The 21,490-nt window shown below is 41.6% G+C and overlaps 1 protein-coding gene across 1 annotated transcript; it reads left to right on the forward strand.

The window, feature by feature from the left end:
* The first annotated feature begins 1,356 nt into the window (after positions 1-1,356).
* PCID2 (PCI domain containing 2) lies at positions 1,357-21,310 on the forward strand. Its single transcript, XM_045007503.1, has 15 exons — positions 1,357-1,511; positions 1,754-1,840; positions 3,841-3,930; positions 6,999-7,072; positions 7,697-7,762; positions 8,314-8,355; positions 8,945-8,999; positions 12,500-12,603; positions 14,809-14,884; positions 14,998-15,139; positions 16,680-16,780; positions 18,548-18,621; positions 18,774-18,899; positions 19,122-19,245; positions 20,376-21,310. The coding sequence occupies exons 2-15, from the start codon at positions 1,805-1,807 to the stop codon at positions 20,463-20,465; spliced, it is 1,200 nt and encodes a 399-aa protein (XP_044863438.1). The 5' UTR covers positions 1,357-1,511; positions 1,754-1,804; the 3' UTR covers positions 20,466-21,310.
* The last annotated feature ends 180 nt before the right edge of the window (positions 21,311-21,490 follow it).

The raw sequence follows: 21,490 nt of genomic DNA on the forward strand, positions 1-21,490 counted from the left end.
AAGATTACTGGTAATTTTGTTGTAATTTTTTTGAGTTAATCGTGATTTAATGGTGATTAATTGACAGCCCTACTTATTATAACAATCTGTAATCCATTAATGTACCCCAGCTACCACTCCCCTCCCCCCACTTTCCTCCCTAGGACTGGAAGGGTGTTAATAGGCCATTTCACCTTGATTGGTCCCTTGAAATATGTTCTATTTATGCTAAACAATATGTTCCCCCTTGTATAAAACTGTGACACTCTGAGTATATTTCCCAGACCTGAAGAAGAGCTCTGTGTAGCTGACAAGCTTGTCTCTCTCACCAATAAGAGATATTACTTAACCCAGTGGTTCTCAATGGGGGGTACACAGTGGTCTTCCAGAGGGTACATCAACTCATCTAGCTATTTAGCTAGTTTTACAACAGACTACATAAAAAGCACTAGCAAAGTCAGTACAAACTAAAATTTCATATAATTACTTGTTTATACTACACTATAAATTATACACTAAGTACAATATTTATATTCCAATTTATTTTATAATTATATGGTCAAAATGAGAAAGCAATTTTTCAGTAATAGTGTGTTGTGACACTTCTGTATTTTTGTCTGATTTTGTACGCAAGTAGTTTTTAAGTAAGGTGAAACTTGTGAGTACACAGGACAAATCAGACTCCTGAAAGGGGTAGTACAGTAGTCTGGTCTTATAGCCACTGTCTTAACTCACCTTCTCTCTTTAATATCCTGGAACCAATATGGCTACAACACTGCATACAGGGACATTAGAACAATTATTATGGGGGGGAGGGGTGCTGAAAGCCACTGTACAAAACTGTGAACCATGTATTTGGTTATTACGACTACACGCCACGGTGCTCCTGCACCCCCCGTTCCAGCACCCCCGACAGCATACAACCTTTAAGAACATGTCACGTAGGCTTAAAATTTATCACAATGCTTGTTTGCCACGCATGCACAGTGCGCTGGTCTGACAACACAAAACTGTGCATTCTGCTAAGTGTCACTGGCTCACGACGAGGGAAAGCTTTGGGCCCACACTCACAAATGCCATATAACAGAGGGGGAAGATAGCCAGCACCTGCAGCCAGCTCGCTGCAGAGACGTGCCCTCCCGGCAGCGTGCGGGAGCAGCGCCGGACACAAGCCCAGGCACCGAGGCACGCACAGCCGTCCCTGCGGCCGAAGGGCGCTCTCAGCCCGGCCGGGCTACCCCGCGCGCAGCAGGCGGAACGCTACGCTCAGCTGGGGCGCGTGACGCTCCTCTCACAGTCCCGCCCTCTCCGCGAGAGCAGAATCGGGCCCCACTGCGCGGGACGAACAGTAACAACAACGCCGCTTTTACCCCAGGGGCGGGGCGGGGGGTCATCACGTGAGCGGCTGGCCCGGCTCGCGTCACGTGACGCACGCAGGGCTGGCGCGCCGTGCGCGAGACGGAAGTGCCGGGCGTTTGCCCCGCCCACGGGTTGTGATGGAGTGAGGTGGCGGCGGCGGCGCTGCGAGCCTGGTGAGTGGGCGCGCGGGAGCCCCGGGGAGGAGAGTGACGCGCGTCCTGGGACCCCTCCCCCGCCTCCTGGTTGTTCCCGCGCCTGGTGCCGCTCCTGGGGGGTCGGTCTGCGGGGGCTGCCCCGGGCTGAGTGGCTGGAAGCCCCTCGCTGGCCCCGCGGGGAGGTGGGGACGCGGGTGGGTTTAAAACTGTCGTGGATAACTTGGTTTCGCGGTGACGGTTCTGCTTCCTTGGCCGCACAGGACACGCCCCGCGCTTGATCTCCAGCTCTTGCTTGGCCCGCTGGTCTGTCCATGGCGCACATCACCATCAACCAGTATTTGCAGCAGGTAAGTGGGTTCTATTTGCCATCACCATTGCCAGGTTTTTCTCCATACTACAGATAAGTTACCGTGCTCAAGAAAAGGCAACCGAGGGTGATAATCCGGGAAGCTTCTCCTAAGGCTGTTATGAAAACAAAGTAACGGTCATCTGGCGCTTAAAAATGCAGGGCCTATATAAATATGTAGCCCCCAGTCGTGCGATAGGATCTGTTAGTGTGGGCTCTGGCATCTTTAGGAAGTGGGCATGTTTATACTGCAGCTGAGAGTGAGCCTCCCAGCCCAAGTAGACACACGCACTAGCACAGTTCAAGCTAGCACGTTAAAAACACCAACACAGCACAGAGGGTAGTCCAGGCTCTCAAGCCCACCTGCGTCTGAGATGGGGAGGCTAGCCCAATTCTCTGCTGGACCCACAACTTCTGTATTGCTATTTTTAGTATGATACCTCAAGCTCTGCTTGCTTGAGGCTGGCTACCCTGACTGGGAGATTTGCTCCCAGCTGCAGTGTAAACATACCCAGTGAGGCTTTGCACAGATGCAGGGGCCTGCATTAATGGATGCAATTGTAGGATCAAGGCCCAAATATACTTGCTATAAAGATTCTTTCCTTGTCAAATGTAATACACACTCTTATTTAAGCACCTTAATGAGACATGTCACACTTGGTCAGTGCCGCAAAAGTTCTATATTGGCTGCACAGACCCCTTTCCCAATTTCTGTGGCTTAACAGTTGTTTTTATATCTTTAGAAAAGATTTCTCCCCTATCTGTTGTTGAGTGACAGACCCACGAAACCATAGGAAATTTAATATAATAATCAGTGAAATGACTGTTTAAATACTTTCTTTTTACAGTATTACTTCATGCATTTGACAAAATGTTGTAATCTGTTATTTAAAATGTCATTCATAGAAATATGAGGCAAAACATTGTGTGATTTTTAACTTGATCGTGTCCCTTTAAATAATCCTTGCATTGCAGTATATTTGATCATGATAGGACATTCTTGAACCTTAAATCTCTAGCTCTGTCATAAGGCTTCTTGACTGCAATAACAAAGTTATGCTATCTTCTCCAAATTCTATTGATATTTTTAGATTTTTCTATTTATTGAGAATTCTGCATCAAATGTCTTTTTTTTTTTTTTTTTTTTTTAAAGCATGCTCTGAAGATAAAGTCAACATGGAACTAAACTCATTGATTGTATGCGGACTATACTTAACTGTTTAGTAATGCTTTATTTCTTTACTGAAATTCTTAGCTGATCTTAGTACTAATTTGGTTTCTGCTTCTGATTTAGAAGTGGGAATACATTTCACTGAATAGTGTAGACAAGAATAATGCCATGGGCCCAATCCTGTATCCGATCCATACCCAAAACTCTGACTTAAGTGAGTTCATGAAGATGCTCTGGGTCCAGTACTGTAGTGCCTACTTCAGAAAAACTTCCCCCTGAATTAAAGGGGAAGATTTTCTGATTAGGGAAGGCAGGATTAGTCTTTTTATGATTAGGCTGTGTTGTTAAATACTAATATGTATGTGAAATACAATTAAGAATCCTTATTAATGAAATCCAAACTATCCTTCCTTTCGGCAACTCCAGTGTAAAATATTCAAAACTTGATTTATGACTGCAAGTGTACTTTTTCTTCATTGAAGTCTGTCTTTAGTTATTATACAAAGTTTCTAAATTCTGTGTAACTACTGCCAATGAAAGACAGTGGACCCATATAATTGCCTTGTGAGGTCACTGATCTGAGACACGTTGTACAACTAAGAAAAAATAAAGGTGTCTGGCTTTTTCCTGTTGAATTTTAATGTGCGTCTTCCAAACTAAAACTTCTTGGGAATAACATATGAGAAATTAATAGTTGCAGAGTCATTGACAAGAATGCAAATGTCATCACAAGAGGATGATTTTTATTAGCTGGCAATATGTGTTACATAGCTACGGCTATATCTTGTTCCTTAATTGTGTGTAATTTTTTCTTTAATTTTTTTGTGTAGGTTCTAGAAGCCATTGATTCCAGAGATGGACTGTTTTGTGCAGAATTGGTGTCATTTAAGCATCCTCATGTTGCAAACCCCAGGCTTCAGGTACAAGAATTAGTTGCACTAACAAACCAAGGCCCCAATTCTGCAAGGCACAGGTGCCAACTCTATGGGAGCTCCAGTGCTGGAGCATGGAAAAAAATAGGGGGTGCTCACTACCCACTGGGATGACCACTTGTTGGTGGCCAGGTATCAGCTGTTGTGGGGGTGCCGCTGCAGATGAGCTGTTTGTTATGGGCTGCCTGGGTGCAGCTGCAATCAGCTGTTTGGCAGGCAGGCTCAGATCAGCTGTTTCGCACTCAGCAGGGGCTGAGTGAGCCTCCCCCTCCCCCCCCTCCCCCCCCCCCCAAAAAAGCCTTAGGGTTGGGGTGGGTGGCCAGACTATCAGCAGCAGTGCAGCCAGGCTCTGCTCACCTGAGGTCACCCTGCACACACCTCTTTGGCTGGTGGCCATGGTATCCACCTGTATGGTTTCTCCCGTCCCGTCAGACTCGACTCTGGCCACAGCAGGCATTAGGTGACCCAAGGGAGCCCCGCTAGGCTAGGGCTGATGGGTGCAGTGGCAGATTAAGGGGAGAAAAGCCCTGGACCCTGGCAGGAGCCATGCTGGGTGGGGGAGGGGGAAAAAGCCCCCCTGACCTTGGCAGGAGCCACACTGGGTAAGAGAAGGGGCAGAAACCTCCCTCCCCCCCAACCATGGCAGGAGCTGTGCTGGGTGAGGGAGGGGAGGGCGGAGAAGCCCTGGACCCCAGCAGAAGATGCAGTGCTGAAGCCCCCAGCTCAGGAGCCCCAGCTACCCTAGTGACAGAAGCTGCAGGGCTGAGGTGTGGAGTTGCCCTGAGCCCCTCTCTCCCAATTGCCCTGTGTGGAGCTGGCTCTCGCTGTCAGGTTGTGAAGAAAATCTACTCACCTTGGTATCTCCATTTTCCCCCATCATCACACAGCCGTGACTGGATTTACTCTAGGAGGCAGGATCAATATTAGCCCCATTTGGCAGGTGGGATTAGGGCACACAGAGGTGAAGCAGCAAAGAATCCTGTGGCACCTTATAGACTAACAGACGTTTTGCAGCATGAGCTTTCGTGGGTGAATACCCACTTCTTCAAAGCTCATGCTGCAAAACGTCTGTTAGTCTATAAGGTGCCACAGGATTCTTTGCTGCTTCTACAGAACCAGACTAACACGGCTACCCCTCTGATACTTGACACAGAGGTGAAGTGGCTTTCCCAAGGCTAAGCAGGGAGTCTGTGGCAGAGAAGAGAACCAAACCCAGAACACCTGAGTCCCAGGCCTGTGCTTTAACCACTAGGCAACCTTCCTACCCCAAGGAGGGGGAACCTCCTCTGCTGCTTTCAGTGCGTGGGTAGGGCAGAGCCACCAGGAGGTGGGGAGCAGAGAGAGAGAGAGAGATAGGAAAAGGGACATGGGTGGGAAGCAAGAAGGGGGAACACCAGGAAGGGGAGCAAGGATTTAGAGAAGAAACGAGAGAGGGAGAAGTGCAGGGAGAGTGATTAGGAAAGGAGAGCAGAAAGAGGAAGGGAGAGGGGAAAGACTCCCCACAGCTTATCCCTCCAATATGCCTTCTTCCCGCAGCCGTCAGTGGCCCTCAGCTCCCAAACTGGCCTTAAGTAGGTGTGAAGCACAGAGCGAACGTAGTGTCTGTAAACTGGGATGTTAGTGAAGACAGCTTGTCGCTGAGTGTAATGATTTTAATATACTGTAATTCATGATAATGTAATTATGTAGTTCATTACTATTTTAAAAATGATTACATTAAGATATCAATGATAGACTAAGAGTCAGTAACTAGAATATGAAAGAAGTGTATAAATATGCTGAAAATTGCCAGTTTGGGGAGGGAGGCTGAGCCCCCCCCCTCCTCCTCCCAACACGCATGCCTCGCCCTTAAGGAAGGTGGGGGCAGAAAGGAGTGAGTGGGAGGCGCTCAGGGGAGGGGATCTACTGGAAGGAGGCAGAGCAGGGGCAGGAAGAGGTGGAGTGGGGGTGGGGCCAGGATGGGGCACCCACCAGCAAAACCAAAAGTCAGAACCTATGCTGAAAGGTGAGGTGCACAGGCAGACCTCTATTAGCTTCAGAGAGGCTCTGAAAGGGTCCAGGAATTTGCTTATTTGCATGAAATTTCTGTGGGTTTAGATGGAAATATTCAGGTAGTTCTGAAGAAAACACAGAGAAGAATAGTGTGCATAACAAGTATGTAGGCAAAAAATCCCCCACAAAACAAAAACCCAAACTCTCTTGCTCCAGAAAGGAGAGCCTAGTTAGGGTTAAAAACAATTTTCTGCCACTACTCTTATAGAGGGGGGAAAAAAATCCTACAAAATGTAAAAGCGAGCAACAGTTCTGTAGAAAATATCTCTTCAAAAGATTACAGAGTTTAATCAAGTTATAATTTATCTATAGAATGTTTAAATAAGATATAGACTTCAACAGAGAATGACATATACAATTCCTTCGGTTGGTTTAAAATGTCTTTTAAAATTCTATAAGACTTAGTGGTGTTATATGCAATTTTTAAAAACTGTGCACTTAACCCAAGGTCAGCTGAAGCAGCAATATGACATGAATCCCATTAGTGACTATTGCTATTAGCATGCATCTCTCCTCTTTCCTGCCACAACACAACACAATTGTAGGATGCTGTCCAGAGAAATACAATGAAACATGGAAACTGTATTCTGTTCAGGTTTTTATACTTCACTGTAGTATCTGAGAAGTGACCTCTATCATTGTCACTAATCTAAATGTCTCTTGTTCTTTCCCCTTCCCTTTTTGTCTGTACTGTATCTTTTTACTCTGTCATCTGTCTCCTTTTATTGAAAAAATTGTTGTTTAACAAGCCAGAGCAGCACACCTTTCTGGTTTGGTTACTCTCTCTTTCCTTTGTTTATCCTTTTATCTTGCTCCACAGCATGTTCTTTCCATTCCCTCCCATTTCCTTAACATTGGTTCTCCTTAATTTTCCACTTTTCCTCTACAATGAGTATGACTGTTAATGTTCTAATATATAGCTAAGGCTTGTATGCTTGATAAAAAATGCATATTTTTATGGAATTTTATACATTTAATGTTCCATTGATTTGTTCTATAATTAGCTTCCATCTCCAGAAGACAAATGTCAACAAGTTCTGGAGCCACCATACGATGAAATGTTTGCTGCTCACTTAAGGTAAAGATGGATTCAGAATGAGAGTTTGAATTTTGTTCTATCCAGGTAGAAAGAGGAAGGGATTTTGATAGTACTTCATGTATAGTCCATGTCACCATCTTATTGATAATGCATGCCCTTTTCCAGGCACTGCAAAAGTGTGTTTGCTTTTAACAGCAATAGCAGACACACAAGTGAACAAACAACAACAGGGGAAAGAGAAATTTCTTAAATAGGAAAAAGTGATTGTAAACCTGTGAAAACTGGCAGAGCTCTCTCATGCATCTTTAGTATCCAAAGTATTTCTTTACTGCTTTTTTAAAATTAAATAGAGGTCAAGTTGACTTTGTCTTTTTAATTTTCTCTCATTTCAAGAATCTTGCAAATTTATCTATCTAGGTTATATTGAATGACAGTTGTAGAGAGGTCATTTAAAACGGATGTGTTCAGATCTATTGCTGTATAATGTCACTCAATATTCAATTTCAATATTTATGGCTGTTTAAGAATACTTCTAATAAGCCTGTGACTAAAAAAAACTGCAAAGCTTTAATTTAGCTATAGAGAAGGAGACTAATATATTAAGCTACCCTTTAAATATAAAACACTTTTCAGCGTCCTCCTTAATGCTTTTTCTTTTGACAGATGTACTTACGCTGTTGGAAACCATGACTTTATTGAAGCTTACAAATGCCAAACAGTTATAGTACAATATCCTTTTCCATCAGCTCATTTGAGAGCTCTTAAATAAACTGTCTGGGATAACTTCATGTTTGAGGAGGGGAAAATTCTTTCAAATGTGATGGAATTACAAAATATAAATGTGGTTTGGGGGGTGTGTGTGTGTGTAAATAAAAGCTCGTTAGACTTGTAACGCATGAAACCCAAATAAAATCCCCCCCCTTCTCCTCTTCACAGGGGTAAAAGAAAAAGTACCAGTTGCCCCCAAGCCAGAGAATTAGTCTCCCGGAGTCCTCCACATAATGTAGAGGGGAGGATGATATTGCAAAGCGCCACTATCCTGTTCCCTTCCTTGGGTCTCTCCCACTCCCATGGCTTCCTCAGTCAGGGTAAAGGAGGTAGCATGCAATAGAGCTGGACTCATCCCTTTTTCCCCCTACACTCCAATTCCTGATCTGTTGCCTTTTTTGCAGTCTTCTACACTCAGAAATAGGACATACCATATAACCTCTTACACCTATCCCATTTTACTTCACGTGTCACTTTGTAAATTGTGTGTTGTGTTCTCCTAAATATAACACATCATTCCTGCGAGCATTTCAAGCACATAAAGAAGAAAACTGGTAAGTACTTTATAAATATAATGTTAGTAACTAGGCAGGTGAATAGATCTAGATGATTGTTAATGCTACCTTTCATCCCAAAATGCAACCATAGTTCAGTTAAGATACCACTATAAAAATAACTTTCATTTATCTATAATGATTTGTTTCAGTTATGTACACCAGTTATTTACTAATTAAAACTGTTATGTCACTCTTTCCTTTTGAGTTTGTATAAGGGATTCAAGCCCAAAATCTGTTCATTTATCTATTCAAATTGTTTAGCAAACTTACTTCGTTTCCCTTTAAGTAAAGCATTGATTGCAGGATGATGTTCTGCTTGACAGTTTGTCACCTGGAGGTTAATTAAATGCATTATTCATTTACTGCAAGTAATGATGTGTGAAACACTGACCTTTAAAGACATTTTCCTATAAAGTGTGATTTTTGTAAGATTTAAGGAAAGGAAAACTGGATATGTAGGAAATTGTATACCCACCAGGAACACTTACCTCCATGTGGACTAAAAAATAACTTGTATGGCTTAACCTGCAGTATGGATTTAGTTGCTCATGCATAATAAATGTATTGATTTTTTTTGCTTTTGTAGGGCTTTGCCTATTATGTATGCTGTAGCACTTGACCTTCGAATTTTTGCTAACAATGTAAGTAGACAGGAAACTTGCAGTTTAACAATTTCATATACTCTATCTGTCAATAAGGAATTTATTTGACTGTGAAGTGTCTTTAACTCAGCCTTTGTTTAATCTTATCTGTGTTCTACCTTTTATGTAAGGAGGTGTTACAAAATAATTAGGGTTGTCAAGTGATTAAAAAAATTAATCTCGATTAATCTCACTGTTAAACAATAATAGAATACCATTTATTTGAATATTTTTGGATGTTTTCTATATTTTCAAATATATTGATTTCAATTACAACACAGAATACAAAGTGTACAGTGCTTACTTTATTTTTTATTACAAATATTTGCACTGTAAAAAAGAAAAGAGATAGTATTTTTCAATTCACTTAATACAAGTACTGTAGTGTAATCTCTTTATCATAAAATTGAACTTACAGATGTTACTCCGGGGGGAAATTCTACTCGAAAAAATTCTGGGCATAATATTTTAAAAATCTGCAATTTTTATTTGTCAAAATAACACTATATAATCATGCCAGTTTTTAATTATTTTGATAATTTATTTCAGAATACCTGTTAGCAAGTATGTCTAACAATACAAACACACAAAAAATTCCTCCAGGAGTAGAGAGTTAAAGAAACCCCTATGACAACCCAGTTCCTGTTTCTCTGCCCCCTCCTCCAGTAGCCCAGCTGGGGGGCCAGACACTCACACCCACTCCTCCTCCCAGAGCCCAGCCATTGTCCCCCAGCCCAGACACTTGCACTCCCTTCCCCCCAGAGCCCAGCTGCAGGGCCTTCTCTGGCCCAGACACTCACATCCCCTGTCCTCCTAGAGTCCAGGGATACAGAAGCAGAAATAGTGTGATGCTGGGTCCTGGGCTTGCACGGAGTTTCCTGTGCACCGCTGCCGCCTTCAGGATATGCTGGGAACTGCAACTGCTGGGAACCCTCCAGTTCCTTCCCCTGGCAATGTGTTCTGCTTGCAAGCTGGGCTCTGCTGGGTACAGCCACACCTAGTGGCAACCAACATTTCTGCAGCCCATTTGTGGGGATGGGAGAAGGAAATTCTGCATGCACAACACTAATTTCTGCAAAATTCTGCATTATGCAGTGGCGCAGAACTCCACCAGGAGTAAAATGTAGAATTATGTACCAAAAAAACCTGCATTCAAAAATAAAACGATATAAAACTTTAGAGCCTACACGTCCACTCAGTCCTATTACTTGTTCAGCCAATCGCTCAGACAAACAAGTTTGTTTACATTTGCAGGAGATAATGCTTCCCGCTTCTTCTTTACAATGTCACCTGAAAGTGAGAACAGGTGTTCACATGGCACTGTTGTAGCTGGCATCTCAAGATATTTGTGCCAGATGTGCTAAAGAATCATATGTCCCTTTCATGCTTCAACCATTTTCCAGAGGATGTTTGTCTTAGCGATTGGCTGAACAAGTAATAGGCCTGAGTGAACTTGTAGGCTCTAAAGTCTTTTACATTGTTTTGTTTTTGAGTGCAGTTGCATAACAAAAAAAAAAATCTACATTTGTAAGTTGCACTGTCACCATACAGATTGCACTACAGTACTTGTATGAGATGAATTGAAAAATAGTTTATATTTTTTATTACAAATATTGTCACTGTAAAAATGATAGTGAGCACTGTACACTTTGTATTCTGTGTTGTAATTGAAATCAATATGTTTGAAAATGTAGGAAAACATTTAAAAATATTTAATTTCAATTGGTATTCTATTGTTTAACAGTGGGATTTAAAACTGTGATTAATCACGATTAATTTTTTGAGTTAATAGCATGAGTTAATTGCAGTTAATCAACAGACCTAAAAATTATATATACTCAGTTTCACCCATTACTAAGTTAATCTTACACTTGCAATAATATAAGTTGCTTATTCTAACTACCTCTTATTTTTGGCCCAAATCCTGGGAGGTGCTGAAAACATACAAGTCTCTCTGATGTCAGTCTGGGTTTTATGGTTCAGAAAAGCTCTGTGGGACATGCCTTAATTGCCTCAGTAATGCTTTTACTCCCTGGCTTCATGATTGGATAGAATTTTCTCGAAGAAACTTTTTTTGAAATAGATTGGATTTAAAAACTCTCCGTGGTGGACCATGGTGATAGTTTATGTTGCAATGGGGAAAAACTTTATTTCTGCCTGGAGTAGGAAATGGTCTGAACAGGATAGTAAGTAGACCCTACACTTATGATCACATCCAGCGTGAGGATCATTGAATATCAGGGTTGGAAAGGACCTCAGGAGGTCATTTAGTCCACTCCCCTGCTCAAAGCAGGACCAATCCCCAACTAAATCATCCCAGCCAGGGCTTTGTCAAGCCTGACCTTAAAAACCTCTAAGGAAGGAGATTCCACCACCACCCTAGGTAACCCATTCCAGTGCTTCACCACCTTCCCAATGAAAAAGTTTTTCCTAATATCTAACCTAAACCTCCCCCACTGCAACTTGAAACCATTACTCCTTGTTCAAGATCCAATCTTGATAAGGCCGTTTATGTATTTGGGCCCACCTGAATTGGAAGGTCTGTATGGGAGTTTTTGGTTTATCGGATTGGAGAAGTTTGTACACTGATTGGATTGGTGTTATATGAGAGCTGACTGGGCATTTGAATAGATATATCTCCATTTCTTTTTTGGCCTGTTTGCATTTTTTTAGGGTAGTTAAAAGTGGGGAGAATGTAAACAAAAGTCAAAATTAAAACAACACTTAATTCACAAGGCAAATTGCAGTTCATATTAAGGCCATTGGTTTGTCTGTCTTTATCCGTACCCGGAGATAAAGTTGTACATTAGCTAATCTACCTTTCAGATCTCTCCAGTCTTGCGTGTTATGTTGCCAACTCATGATTTTATTGTGAGCTTAGCAATATTTGGTGTTTTTCTTTAAGTCCCAACACCTGGAGTCCTGTGAATGCCTGAAAATTCAGCTTTCATTTACAAGAAAAATTGCTGGCCTTCATAGTTGCAGAGAGAGCTTGAAAAAGTGAACCCTGAAGGCTCATACAGCAGAATGCAAATTAAAAGAACCCAAATTTATTTTTTAACTAACTTTTATTTTTGGGGAGTGGGGGTAGCTTGAGTCATGATTTTTTGAAGGCTTGTGGTTGGCAATACTTAGGGTGACCATATTTTCCCAGCAGGAAAACGGCACACCTGTGGGACGGCCCAAGCCCTCCCTGAGGTCCCCCAGCCTCCCTGTGCACAGGGCTGCTGGAGGCCACCCCTCGCCTCCCCGCACTTGGGCTGATCTGAGTCCTCCCTGCCTCCTGTCCATGCAGTGCCAGCCTGAGGTTAATGAGCGCGGGGTGTTCAGAACCTCCCAGGAGATATTTTAATACGTACAGTATGTTGGGGTGACAGGTGTAAGGAACTTACCTCTTTACTTTACAAGATACTGTGTTTAAAGAACTAGTCTACTTGCTGCTTTTAAAAAATGAGCCTGGATGTAGGACTACATGATGTCTCTCTCACCTTGCATGCTAGGCCGATCAACAGCTGGTGAAAAAAGGGAAAAGCAAAGTTGGTGACATGTTGGAAAAAGCAGCAGAATTGCTGATGAGCTGTTTTCGTGTTTGTGCCAGTGACACGTGAGTGAAAGATCCTTTCTCAATCTTGTGTTGAATCATTAAGAAATTTAAATAACTTTACCCATTTGCAAAGCATAAGAATTACTGTATATACTCGATCATAAGCCGGTTTGTTTATAAGCCGACCCCCCCCCCCCAAGCGGGATAAGTAAAAATGGAAATTTTTTATAACCCATTCATAAGCCGACCCTATAATTCAGGGGTCAGCAAACTTTGGTTCCCAGGTCATCAGAATAAGTCTCTGGTGGGCCGAGATGGTTTGTTTACCTCGAGCGTCCGCAGGCATGAAGGTAAACCTAAGTAAACAAAGTGTCACGGCGCGCCAGCTGCTTACCCTGACGGGCCGGGGCAGCAACTGGTGGGGAAATTTGGTGGGGGGGAGAAGATAGGAGTCAGGGGAGTATCCCCTTGACCAACCCCACGTGACCCCTCCCCTAGCCTGGGACCTCCACACTCTCCCCATCCCATCCCTTCCCACGTTATGTGGGGGGGGCCAAGGGAGGATGTCTTTGATCTGGCTGGAGCTGCTCCGGCAGGCTGGGCAGCGCAGCCTTCTTTGGCAGGCCAGACCGGGCTGCGCAGCCGCAGCGTGTTCCAATGGGCTGGGCTGGGTGGCACAGCCGCAGCGTGCTTTGGTGGTGTGGCTACAGCCTGCTCTGGGGGGGTGGGGCCGAGTGGCACGGCTGCAGCCTGCCAGCCCTGAAGCTGCAGCTGCTTCAGAGGCTGGGGAGAGAGCAGTGTGGCTAGAAGCAGAGAGACTCTGGTCCTGCCTCTTCCCTTCTGGCTGTGCTGCCTCTCCTTGCTCCCTCTGTTGCGGGGAGGGACTGTGTCCCACCTCTCCCTCTCTATACCCGTTCATAAGCCAACCTCCTTCTCTGATGCTTCCCTTTTTAACTAAAAAAATTCGGCTTATGAACGAGTGTATACGGTAATTCTCTCCACTAACCAAGACCATATCTGGGTCAAGGCAGTCACTTTTATTGTCTGCCTCCTTCCCTTTGTGCTGTGTTCTCTCCTGAATATCAACTACAGCTGGAGAGGCTTCTCTTTAGGCTTGATATTCTTAACAGGTGTTGCAGAAGAGACTAATTTACATCCTGGTCTCCCAAGGCAAACAATTAACTCTTTTTGTCCTATTCCAGTGTGGCGTTTGTACATGCCGTCACAGTGGGACTGGGAGAGAGGGAATTTTACTTCAGTCTTCCATTCTTAAGATTTTTAATGTTCTCAGCATGGAGAAAAGGCTTCTTCACTCTCTCAGGCGCATACAGGTGTGCAGAAGGCCACAGGAGGGGAATTCCACTGTAGTGAACTCAGTCTATCTCTATTACAGTATGTCTTGTAGCCTCTATCATAACAAGGCTGTCCTCCTCCAGACTTTACACACTAAAGTTATTTAAACTTCTGTCATTAGCTTAAAATCCAGGGAAACTCCTAAATTCAAAACTTAAGATCACTCAAATATTTCCTATCAACAAAATCACTAGAAAACAAGGAAGTCTCCAGCTAAGTAGCATTAGCATACACAAAAGTCTCTAAAATTACTCTTCAGACCTCCCAGATATCATAATACCAAAGCACACTTAGATTTCTCTCCTGTACAACAAGTTCCCTTTCAGTTCCAGTGTGCAACCACTCAGATGCACACATCATGTTCTTCAAAATCTCATCTAAATATACAAACTTAACTCCAGTATGAGTATTTTAAAAATAAATAAACACTATGTAGAATTGCAGAGTAAAATCATGTCTGTCTCTAAGATATCTTTCATCTTGCTGTGATTGGAGTTAAGGTTGTGCATTGAGTGAAATTCTGAGGAGGTGGACGTGTACATTGATGGTGGCTATATATATTGGAAGTGTGTGAATGGTAAGACAGGTGACGTGAAATTGGGGTGGATACCCTTGTTGTCTTACCAAGCAACTTTCTTGATTTGAAGTGATTGCATTGATGGGGGAACACAGTTGAGCAATCTTAAAATTAACAAGGATTATAGAATGGAAATGGGATTGAACGCTTTGTTTTGATGAAGATTGTATGGTCTAAAATTTACAAGGAATTTTTGGCTTGTTTTTGTTTGATATTAATGTAAGACCATTTGTTTTAAAAATATGGATAAAAGGCATGTGAAGGGAATTCATTCTAAAAGCAAAATATGTATTTTCCTAACACATTCATTTCTAATGTTTTATCTTTTGTAACAGTCGAGCTGGCATTGATGACTCCAAAAAGTGGGGCATGTTGTTTCTGGTGAATCAGCTGTTTAAAATCTATTTTAAGGTATGATCCAAGCCTACTAAGTTTGTTTTCTTTGTATTTCATGTTCTAACTCAAGTCCCGTTTCACAACGTGCCACATTGATATACCTTTCAATCATGTGACTTTCTTCTCAGATTAACAAACTTCATCTGTGTAAACCATTAATTAGAGCTATTGACAGCTCAAATCTGAAAGATGACTACAGCATGGCACAGAGAGTTACATTCAAATACTACGTTGGACGCAAGGCGATGTTTGACAGTGATTTTAAGCAAGGTACTATATGCCAGTAGAACAGATTTATATTCTCCCTGCTGGGAGTGAACACCAGCTGACGTGTTTTATGTGTGTGACTCAAAACCTGTTGTGGAAAGTACAGTTGTTGTGAAGCGTGACTTTCGTTCGGTCAGTGCAAAGACAAGATCCAGAGGAATTTGCTGCAGGCTGAACCAGATTAGAGTATGGATTACATTACAATTCTAATTGCAACATGTAGTCAGTCTTGAACTATTTACATCTCCGAACTCTTCTTTAGCATACACTTTATACATTTGGTGCACATGTTACTAAAATGTGTTTTCTGGGTGAGTGTCCAGCAAGATACTTTGTGATATATGTATATGAGAGATGTTTACAGCTTTCTTGCCCTTCTGGATGTTGCTTGTGCAGCAGATTTTCAACAAACTACCATACAATTTAGCTTCTTGGTGTATTGATTTTGAAGATACATTGTAGCTTTATTTAACCTTTCTCAGTAATAATATTATATGATACTTCAGGGTAGTGGTTCTCAACCGTTCCAGACTACTGTCCCCCTTTCAGGAGTCTGATTTGTCTTGCGTACTCCCAAGTTTCACCTCACTTAAAAACTACTTGCTTACAAAATCAGACATAAAAATGTCTCCGCACACTATTACTGGAAAAAAATGCTTGCTTTCTTATTTTTACCATATAAAATAAATCAATTTGAATATAAATATTGTACTTGCATTTTAGCATATAGTATATAGAGCAGTATAAACAAGTCATTGTATAAAATTTTAGTTTGTACTGACTTTGCTCGTGCTTTTTATGTAGCGTGTTGTAAAACTAGGTAAATATGTAGATGAGTTGATGTACCTCTTGGAAGACCATGGCGGGGACATACCCCTGGTTGAGAACCACTGCTTTAGGGCTAGACTGTGCAGCCTTCACTCACGTTGGTGAGTGCGGGGGCTACTTGCTTGAGTGCCCCATGAGTAAGGTTGCACAATGTAGCCCTTTGCAAGTCAGGACATTTCCAGTCCTCTGCTTGTCAGTCTTTCATAGTCACTGCACAACTTGGGCGTATGTTTACACATTATATGCCATCTGACTCCCCTGAAGAAGAGCCCTAACACATAATTTTGGAAAATGTCATAGCATGTAGAAACGTAAACATCTTGAAATTTTCCCTCTCCTATAACAGGAACACAATAACCTTGCTATATTGAGTTGGAATTCTTTTCATAATGTAGTTTGACTGTGCAACTGCTCCATCTGAAATGTAGTGTCAGCATCTCTTTTAAAAAGGAAACAGTTTTTATGCTAATGCCCCATCTTCAGTGAATACAGCAATTCTTAAGGCATTAATGTTTATATTACCCTTTTAGTTAGTGTGCAGTTTAGATTGACTTAGTTCCTGTGTGAATACTTCTAGGTTATTGTAAATATGGGAGAAAATGTTTTGACAGGCTCAGTTAAACACGTTATTGTTTGACTATTTGTATGTTTAACTCATTTTTTCTGTTGGTCTCTGTTACCAACAGCAGTGCTGATCCTCTTTCTGTGTCTACAGCTGAAGAGTATCTGTCATTCGCCTTTGAGCACTGTCACCGTTCAAGTCAGAAAAACAAAAGGATGATTTTGATTTACCTTTTGCCAGTAAAAATGTTATTGGTGAGTGGTTTAGCTCTCTACTTCCAAATCAGTCTCTGTGGGACAAATGACCAAGCTGACACACACTACGGCATGACAGCTCCTGATTTTTATTTAGGAGCTCTCTGGAGCCCTATCCAGACACAGGCATCAGCTCATGCAGCCCTTGTATGGTCAAGGCCAAGGAGTATGGTTTGTCAAGCACTTACTTGAAACTGGTGAATTGTAATTTTTGTAACTGCAGAAAAAGGTCGGGGGGGAGAATTACAACCCTAAAATTTTTTTTTGAACTTGTAAATTACCTCCATAAATAATAATAATAAGCATTATTCCCCACACACCTCCTAATTCCAAATTTTGCTCTTAGCTTCATAGCAACAAAGGCACCCATAGCATTTTAAATGGTGCCATTTCAGTGTATAAGAGGAATGTAGTATTGTAGCTCCATAACAGTCCCCTGTGTAAGTGTGTGTGGGGGGCGGGAAGAGAATCATAGAATATTAGGGTTGGACGGGACCTCAGGAGGTCATCTAGTCCAACCCCCTGCTCAAAGCAGGACCAATCCCCAGACAAAATGGCCCCCTCAAGGATTGAACTCACAACCCTGGGTTTAGCAGGCCAATGCTCAAACCACTGAGCTATCCCTCCCCCCGAAGAGTGGGTACAGGTCCGTCAGGGCAGATCCTTCTATCCTCTCACCCCACGAGAGGAAGAGTGTATGTAAAGGCCTCCATAGTCTACTTGAGCAGGTCCACAGCCTGAAGAGGAAGGAGTCTTTCCTTCATGTCCCTCCCTTACCTGGTGTGTCTATACCCACTGAAGCTGGGTGCTAGAGGAATTGCCAGGTAGAGCACTTCAATCCTGATGTTTGATGAATTTACTCTCCTCCTCCCCCGCCCCCCCCAGTCTTGGAGCTCTTTGGAGCAGTCATGACTAATTATACCAAATCATTTAGTACCTTAAATTACTGTCTTCTCTCTTCTAGAGCGTTTTGCCATATAGAAAGCCCAACTTAGCAAGATTATAAGCTTCCAAATTTATTTTAAAATGTACTAAAATAGCACAAGTGGCTGTTTGTTCTCTGAGAGTTAGCTAGAAACATAGAATGCAGAGTTCTGCTTCGCATCTCATCTGATTCTCCAACCAGTAAAGGGGCTACCACTGGCATAGCAGCCAGGTAGCTATGTTTCAGTGCTGACTGGGTTGATGTGCAATCTAATCTCTGCTGTGTAAATTAAAAAAACACAAATTCCTTCCTGGTACTGTACGTGGTTCAAAGTCTCCTCAGACCGGATACAATGAGAATGAGTTATCTCTTCAGACTAACTTTATTATTATTATTATTAAAGAAAGGACATTAAAAATCCAGCAGGAGAAATTAAGGAAAGTACGTCTGGTTAGACAATCAGTAATCTTAACTGTTCTGACACACACCTGTCATGATTAGTGGTGTGTTCTAAAACAGTTTTCTGTTTGCAGAGTGGAGTGCAACACAAGTATAAAATTTGTAACAGTCTAGATTATGTGAAGCATGACCTACTCTGTAATACAAGTTTTATAATTGATCACACTACCATATTTTTAAAGTTTTTAAAACCCACACTCCTGTAACTATGCCAGACAAATGTTTGTTGGCATGATAAGTGATGTTGTGTATTGGGGGCCTAAAAATACCTTAATTCAGCTCCTTTTTTTTTTTTTGTATTTGTATTTTTGTTTTTATAGATGATTGATTTGGAAATATATTTAAACTTATCCTGAAAATTTTTAACTATGCTTGCTTTTCAGGGCCATATGCCAACAATTCAGCTTTTGAAAAAATATGAGCTTATGCAGTTTGCTGAAGTAACAAAGGCTGTGAGGTACAGTGTATTTATTGGATCATGTATTTTTGTTCAAAATAGTATTAAGTGAAAGGTATTTTTCACATACTATAAAAACCTATTGAGTTAGATATTTCGTCTTCTCAGAGTCATACCATCTCATGATACTTCCATATTCACTGTCATTTTAGTGAAGGAAATCTTCTGCTATTGAATGATGCTCTGACAAAACATGAGACCTTCTTCATTCGTTGTGGTATCTTCCTGATCCTCGAGAAGCTAAAAATCATCACCTACAGGAACCTGTTTAAGAAAGTGTAAGCGAAGTAGAAATCCTATTTTGTGGAAGGGAGATCTTCATTTGGTTTCACCACAGAATTGAATTTAAAACATCCAGGGTCCCTAGTTCCCTATTTGTCCCTTAGAGGCTAGAGCTTAAGCAAAGTAAATTATGGTAGAAGGGCCTTTTTGCTCAGAGAAGCAGAATTTTGAGGTAATTGTGCTGAAATAACTGAAATGTATTTGTTTGGATCTTTCAGATATTTGCTACTTAAAACCCATCAGCTATCTCTAGATGCCTTTCTGGTTGCCTTGAAATTCATGCAAGTGGAAGATGTTGATATTGATGAAGTCCAGTGTATTTTGGCTAATCTTATATACATGGTATGTGTTCACCATTCATTAGCTTGCCTTGGCAACTGTAGTTGGTAGAAATGACTACACACAACAGGAAGGTTAATTACAGAAGGGTAATAATAGGAGGTGTACAGTACTGCATTATGTTTTTGGGGGGCTGCTTGTGTGTTATACTTGCATTCATTTGTTCCTCTCATGTATCTAACTACAGTGAAGATTCTTATGCTCTGATTCTTGCCTTTTATTTGCAAAACAGTAAGGACTGCAATTGAGTTTCCATTATAAAGCCAGTCTTTGCCCTTTTGCTAAAATCTATGAACACAGGTACAAAATTGGTAAATTATGACTAGGGCTGAATTTATACTAAATTTGAGTTCACTTGGCCATGGGATTCCTGATTTGACATGCTAAAACTAGAGGTACTCATAAAAGTTCACAAGCTGAACAATCGGGAAAAGATGTTAAAACAGGAGAGAGACAAATTAGTTTACTGGACTCTTGTAAGGGTCTAGTGCACATGAACAAAGATGAGTTAATTAAGCTCTGTTTAAAGGTTATTAAAACTTTGGTCTTAAAATTGGGTAATCCAGAATAGATTGGAAATTTATAGTCCTTTTTCTTGTAGAGACAGAGCTCAAAATGTAAATTGGCAACTACTAGGAAGGCTTGTCAGTAACAGCAAATTCAAAGTTCATGGGCATGTTTAAGGTTCCTATGTAGCAGAGTACTTATTTATGTGTGTGTGTGAGAGAGAGGTATCTCTCTCTCTCTCTTTTTATATTATATATATCTTGTAGAACTGGATGGGACCCTGAAAGGTCATTGAGTCCAGCCCCCTGCCTTCACTACCAGGACCAAGTACTGATTTTTGCCCCAGATCCCTAAGTGGCCCTCTCAAAGATTGAACTCTGAACCCTGGGTTTAGTAGGCCAGTGCTCAAACCACTGAGCTATTCCTCCCCCCAAACTTAAGTGTGTGATTGACTTAATATAAATAGAAGATATATTTTTATTATTTGAAGTCAGTGGGACTATTCATGAATTGAAAGTTAAGGGCACGTGCACACGCACACATGTTTTGCTTGATCGAGACTGAAGGTAGCAAAAATGTATTGCCAATTTCCAATACTAAAACGTCTTTTTTTTTAACTCTGTCAGGGTCATATTAAAGGATATATATCTCATCAACATCAGAAGCTTGTGGTCAGTAAGCAGAACCCATTCCCTCCACTTTCTACAGTGTGTTGAGTTTATTGCACCTTAGATGGAGTATTTATAAAAGACTCTACTTGTCACTGGACCTGTTTCTCAAGTCGCTCAGTGGAAACTGTTGTTGACCTGGTTATGTTCAGTACTGGAATACAAAAAAACTGTTCATGACTCCTTTCCCAGTGGGAGAGGGCCTGCCAGCTTGACCAAGCACAGAAAACAAAACGCTCCCTTTTTAAAGTTAGTTTCTACAAACTCTGAAGTATAGTGGCTGGAAAAGAAACAAGAATGTTCCCAATTCATGTTGGGACATTTTCAGCTACAATCTTTAAAAAGCCTGCCTCACCTGTCTCAAATGTACTGTGTACTGACCCCCATTTATGTTCCCATAACTATTTCTGTCCTCGTCTGTCAAAAGCAAGTGTCCAGCGGTGGCACTTAATCATTTTTCATGGGCAGAAAGAATGGTTTTATTTCACCTGTTCTTGACCTAAGGCCTAGTTATGTGAAACTTTGGGTTTTTTTAGTGAGCTTGGTTGGATACGACGCTCTTCAAACCCTCTCTAAAAATTAAGGACTGATGGCTGATAGGTGCTGCACCCCTGGAACCTCACTTCAATTTCAATAGTGTTTGAGTGTACAGCAGGGTGTGAGGTGTGGTTACCTATTGCTGCTCAGAATTGGGCCTTTGGTAACTGTACTTAACACTTGTTAGAGTTTCCCCTTGAGGCATAAGAATTTATTGAGGTAACCTAGTCCTACTCCCTTTTAATTCTGATTTTGTGGGTCCAGTCTTTTAAGTGTTCTTTATTTTTGCACAGCATACCTGTTGTTCATGCTGGTTGTTTTGTAAAATAATAAACCAAATGTGATATTTTTCTCTTGGTGGTGACAGAGTGACAATTTTATTCCAGACTGTTTTAGCACCAGCACACACTAAGACATTTAACGGTCTTTATAATGAAAGTTTCAATCAAATTATTATAGGTTTATTAAAAAAATACTAAAGCACCTATGAGGTAAGTAGTTTCCTATTATTTTAATAGGATATTCAGACTGCTTTC

This window comes from Mauremys mutica, chromosome 1 (genome assembly GCF_020497125.1).
Source record: "Mauremys mutica isolate MM-2020 ecotype Southern chromosome 1, ASM2049712v1, whole genome shotgun sequence".
Classification (NCBI taxonomy): Eukaryota; Metazoa; Chordata; order Testudines; family Geoemydidae; genus Mauremys; species Mauremys mutica.

Excerpts from the sequence above, each read along its gene's own strand:
- PCID2 (XM_045007503.1), top strand. The coding sequence starts at position 1,805 with ATGGCGCACATCACCATCAACCAGTATTTGCAGCAG. Across the intron at positions 3,931-6,998 it reads TTGCAAACCCCAGGCTTCAG|CTTCCATCTCCAGAAGACAA; the intron begins GTACAAGAATTA and ends TTCTATAATTAG. Across the intron at positions 16,781-18,547 it reads TGCCAGTAAAAATGTTATTG|GGCCATATGCCAACAATTCA; the intron begins GTGAGTGGTTTA and ends CTTGCTTTTCAG.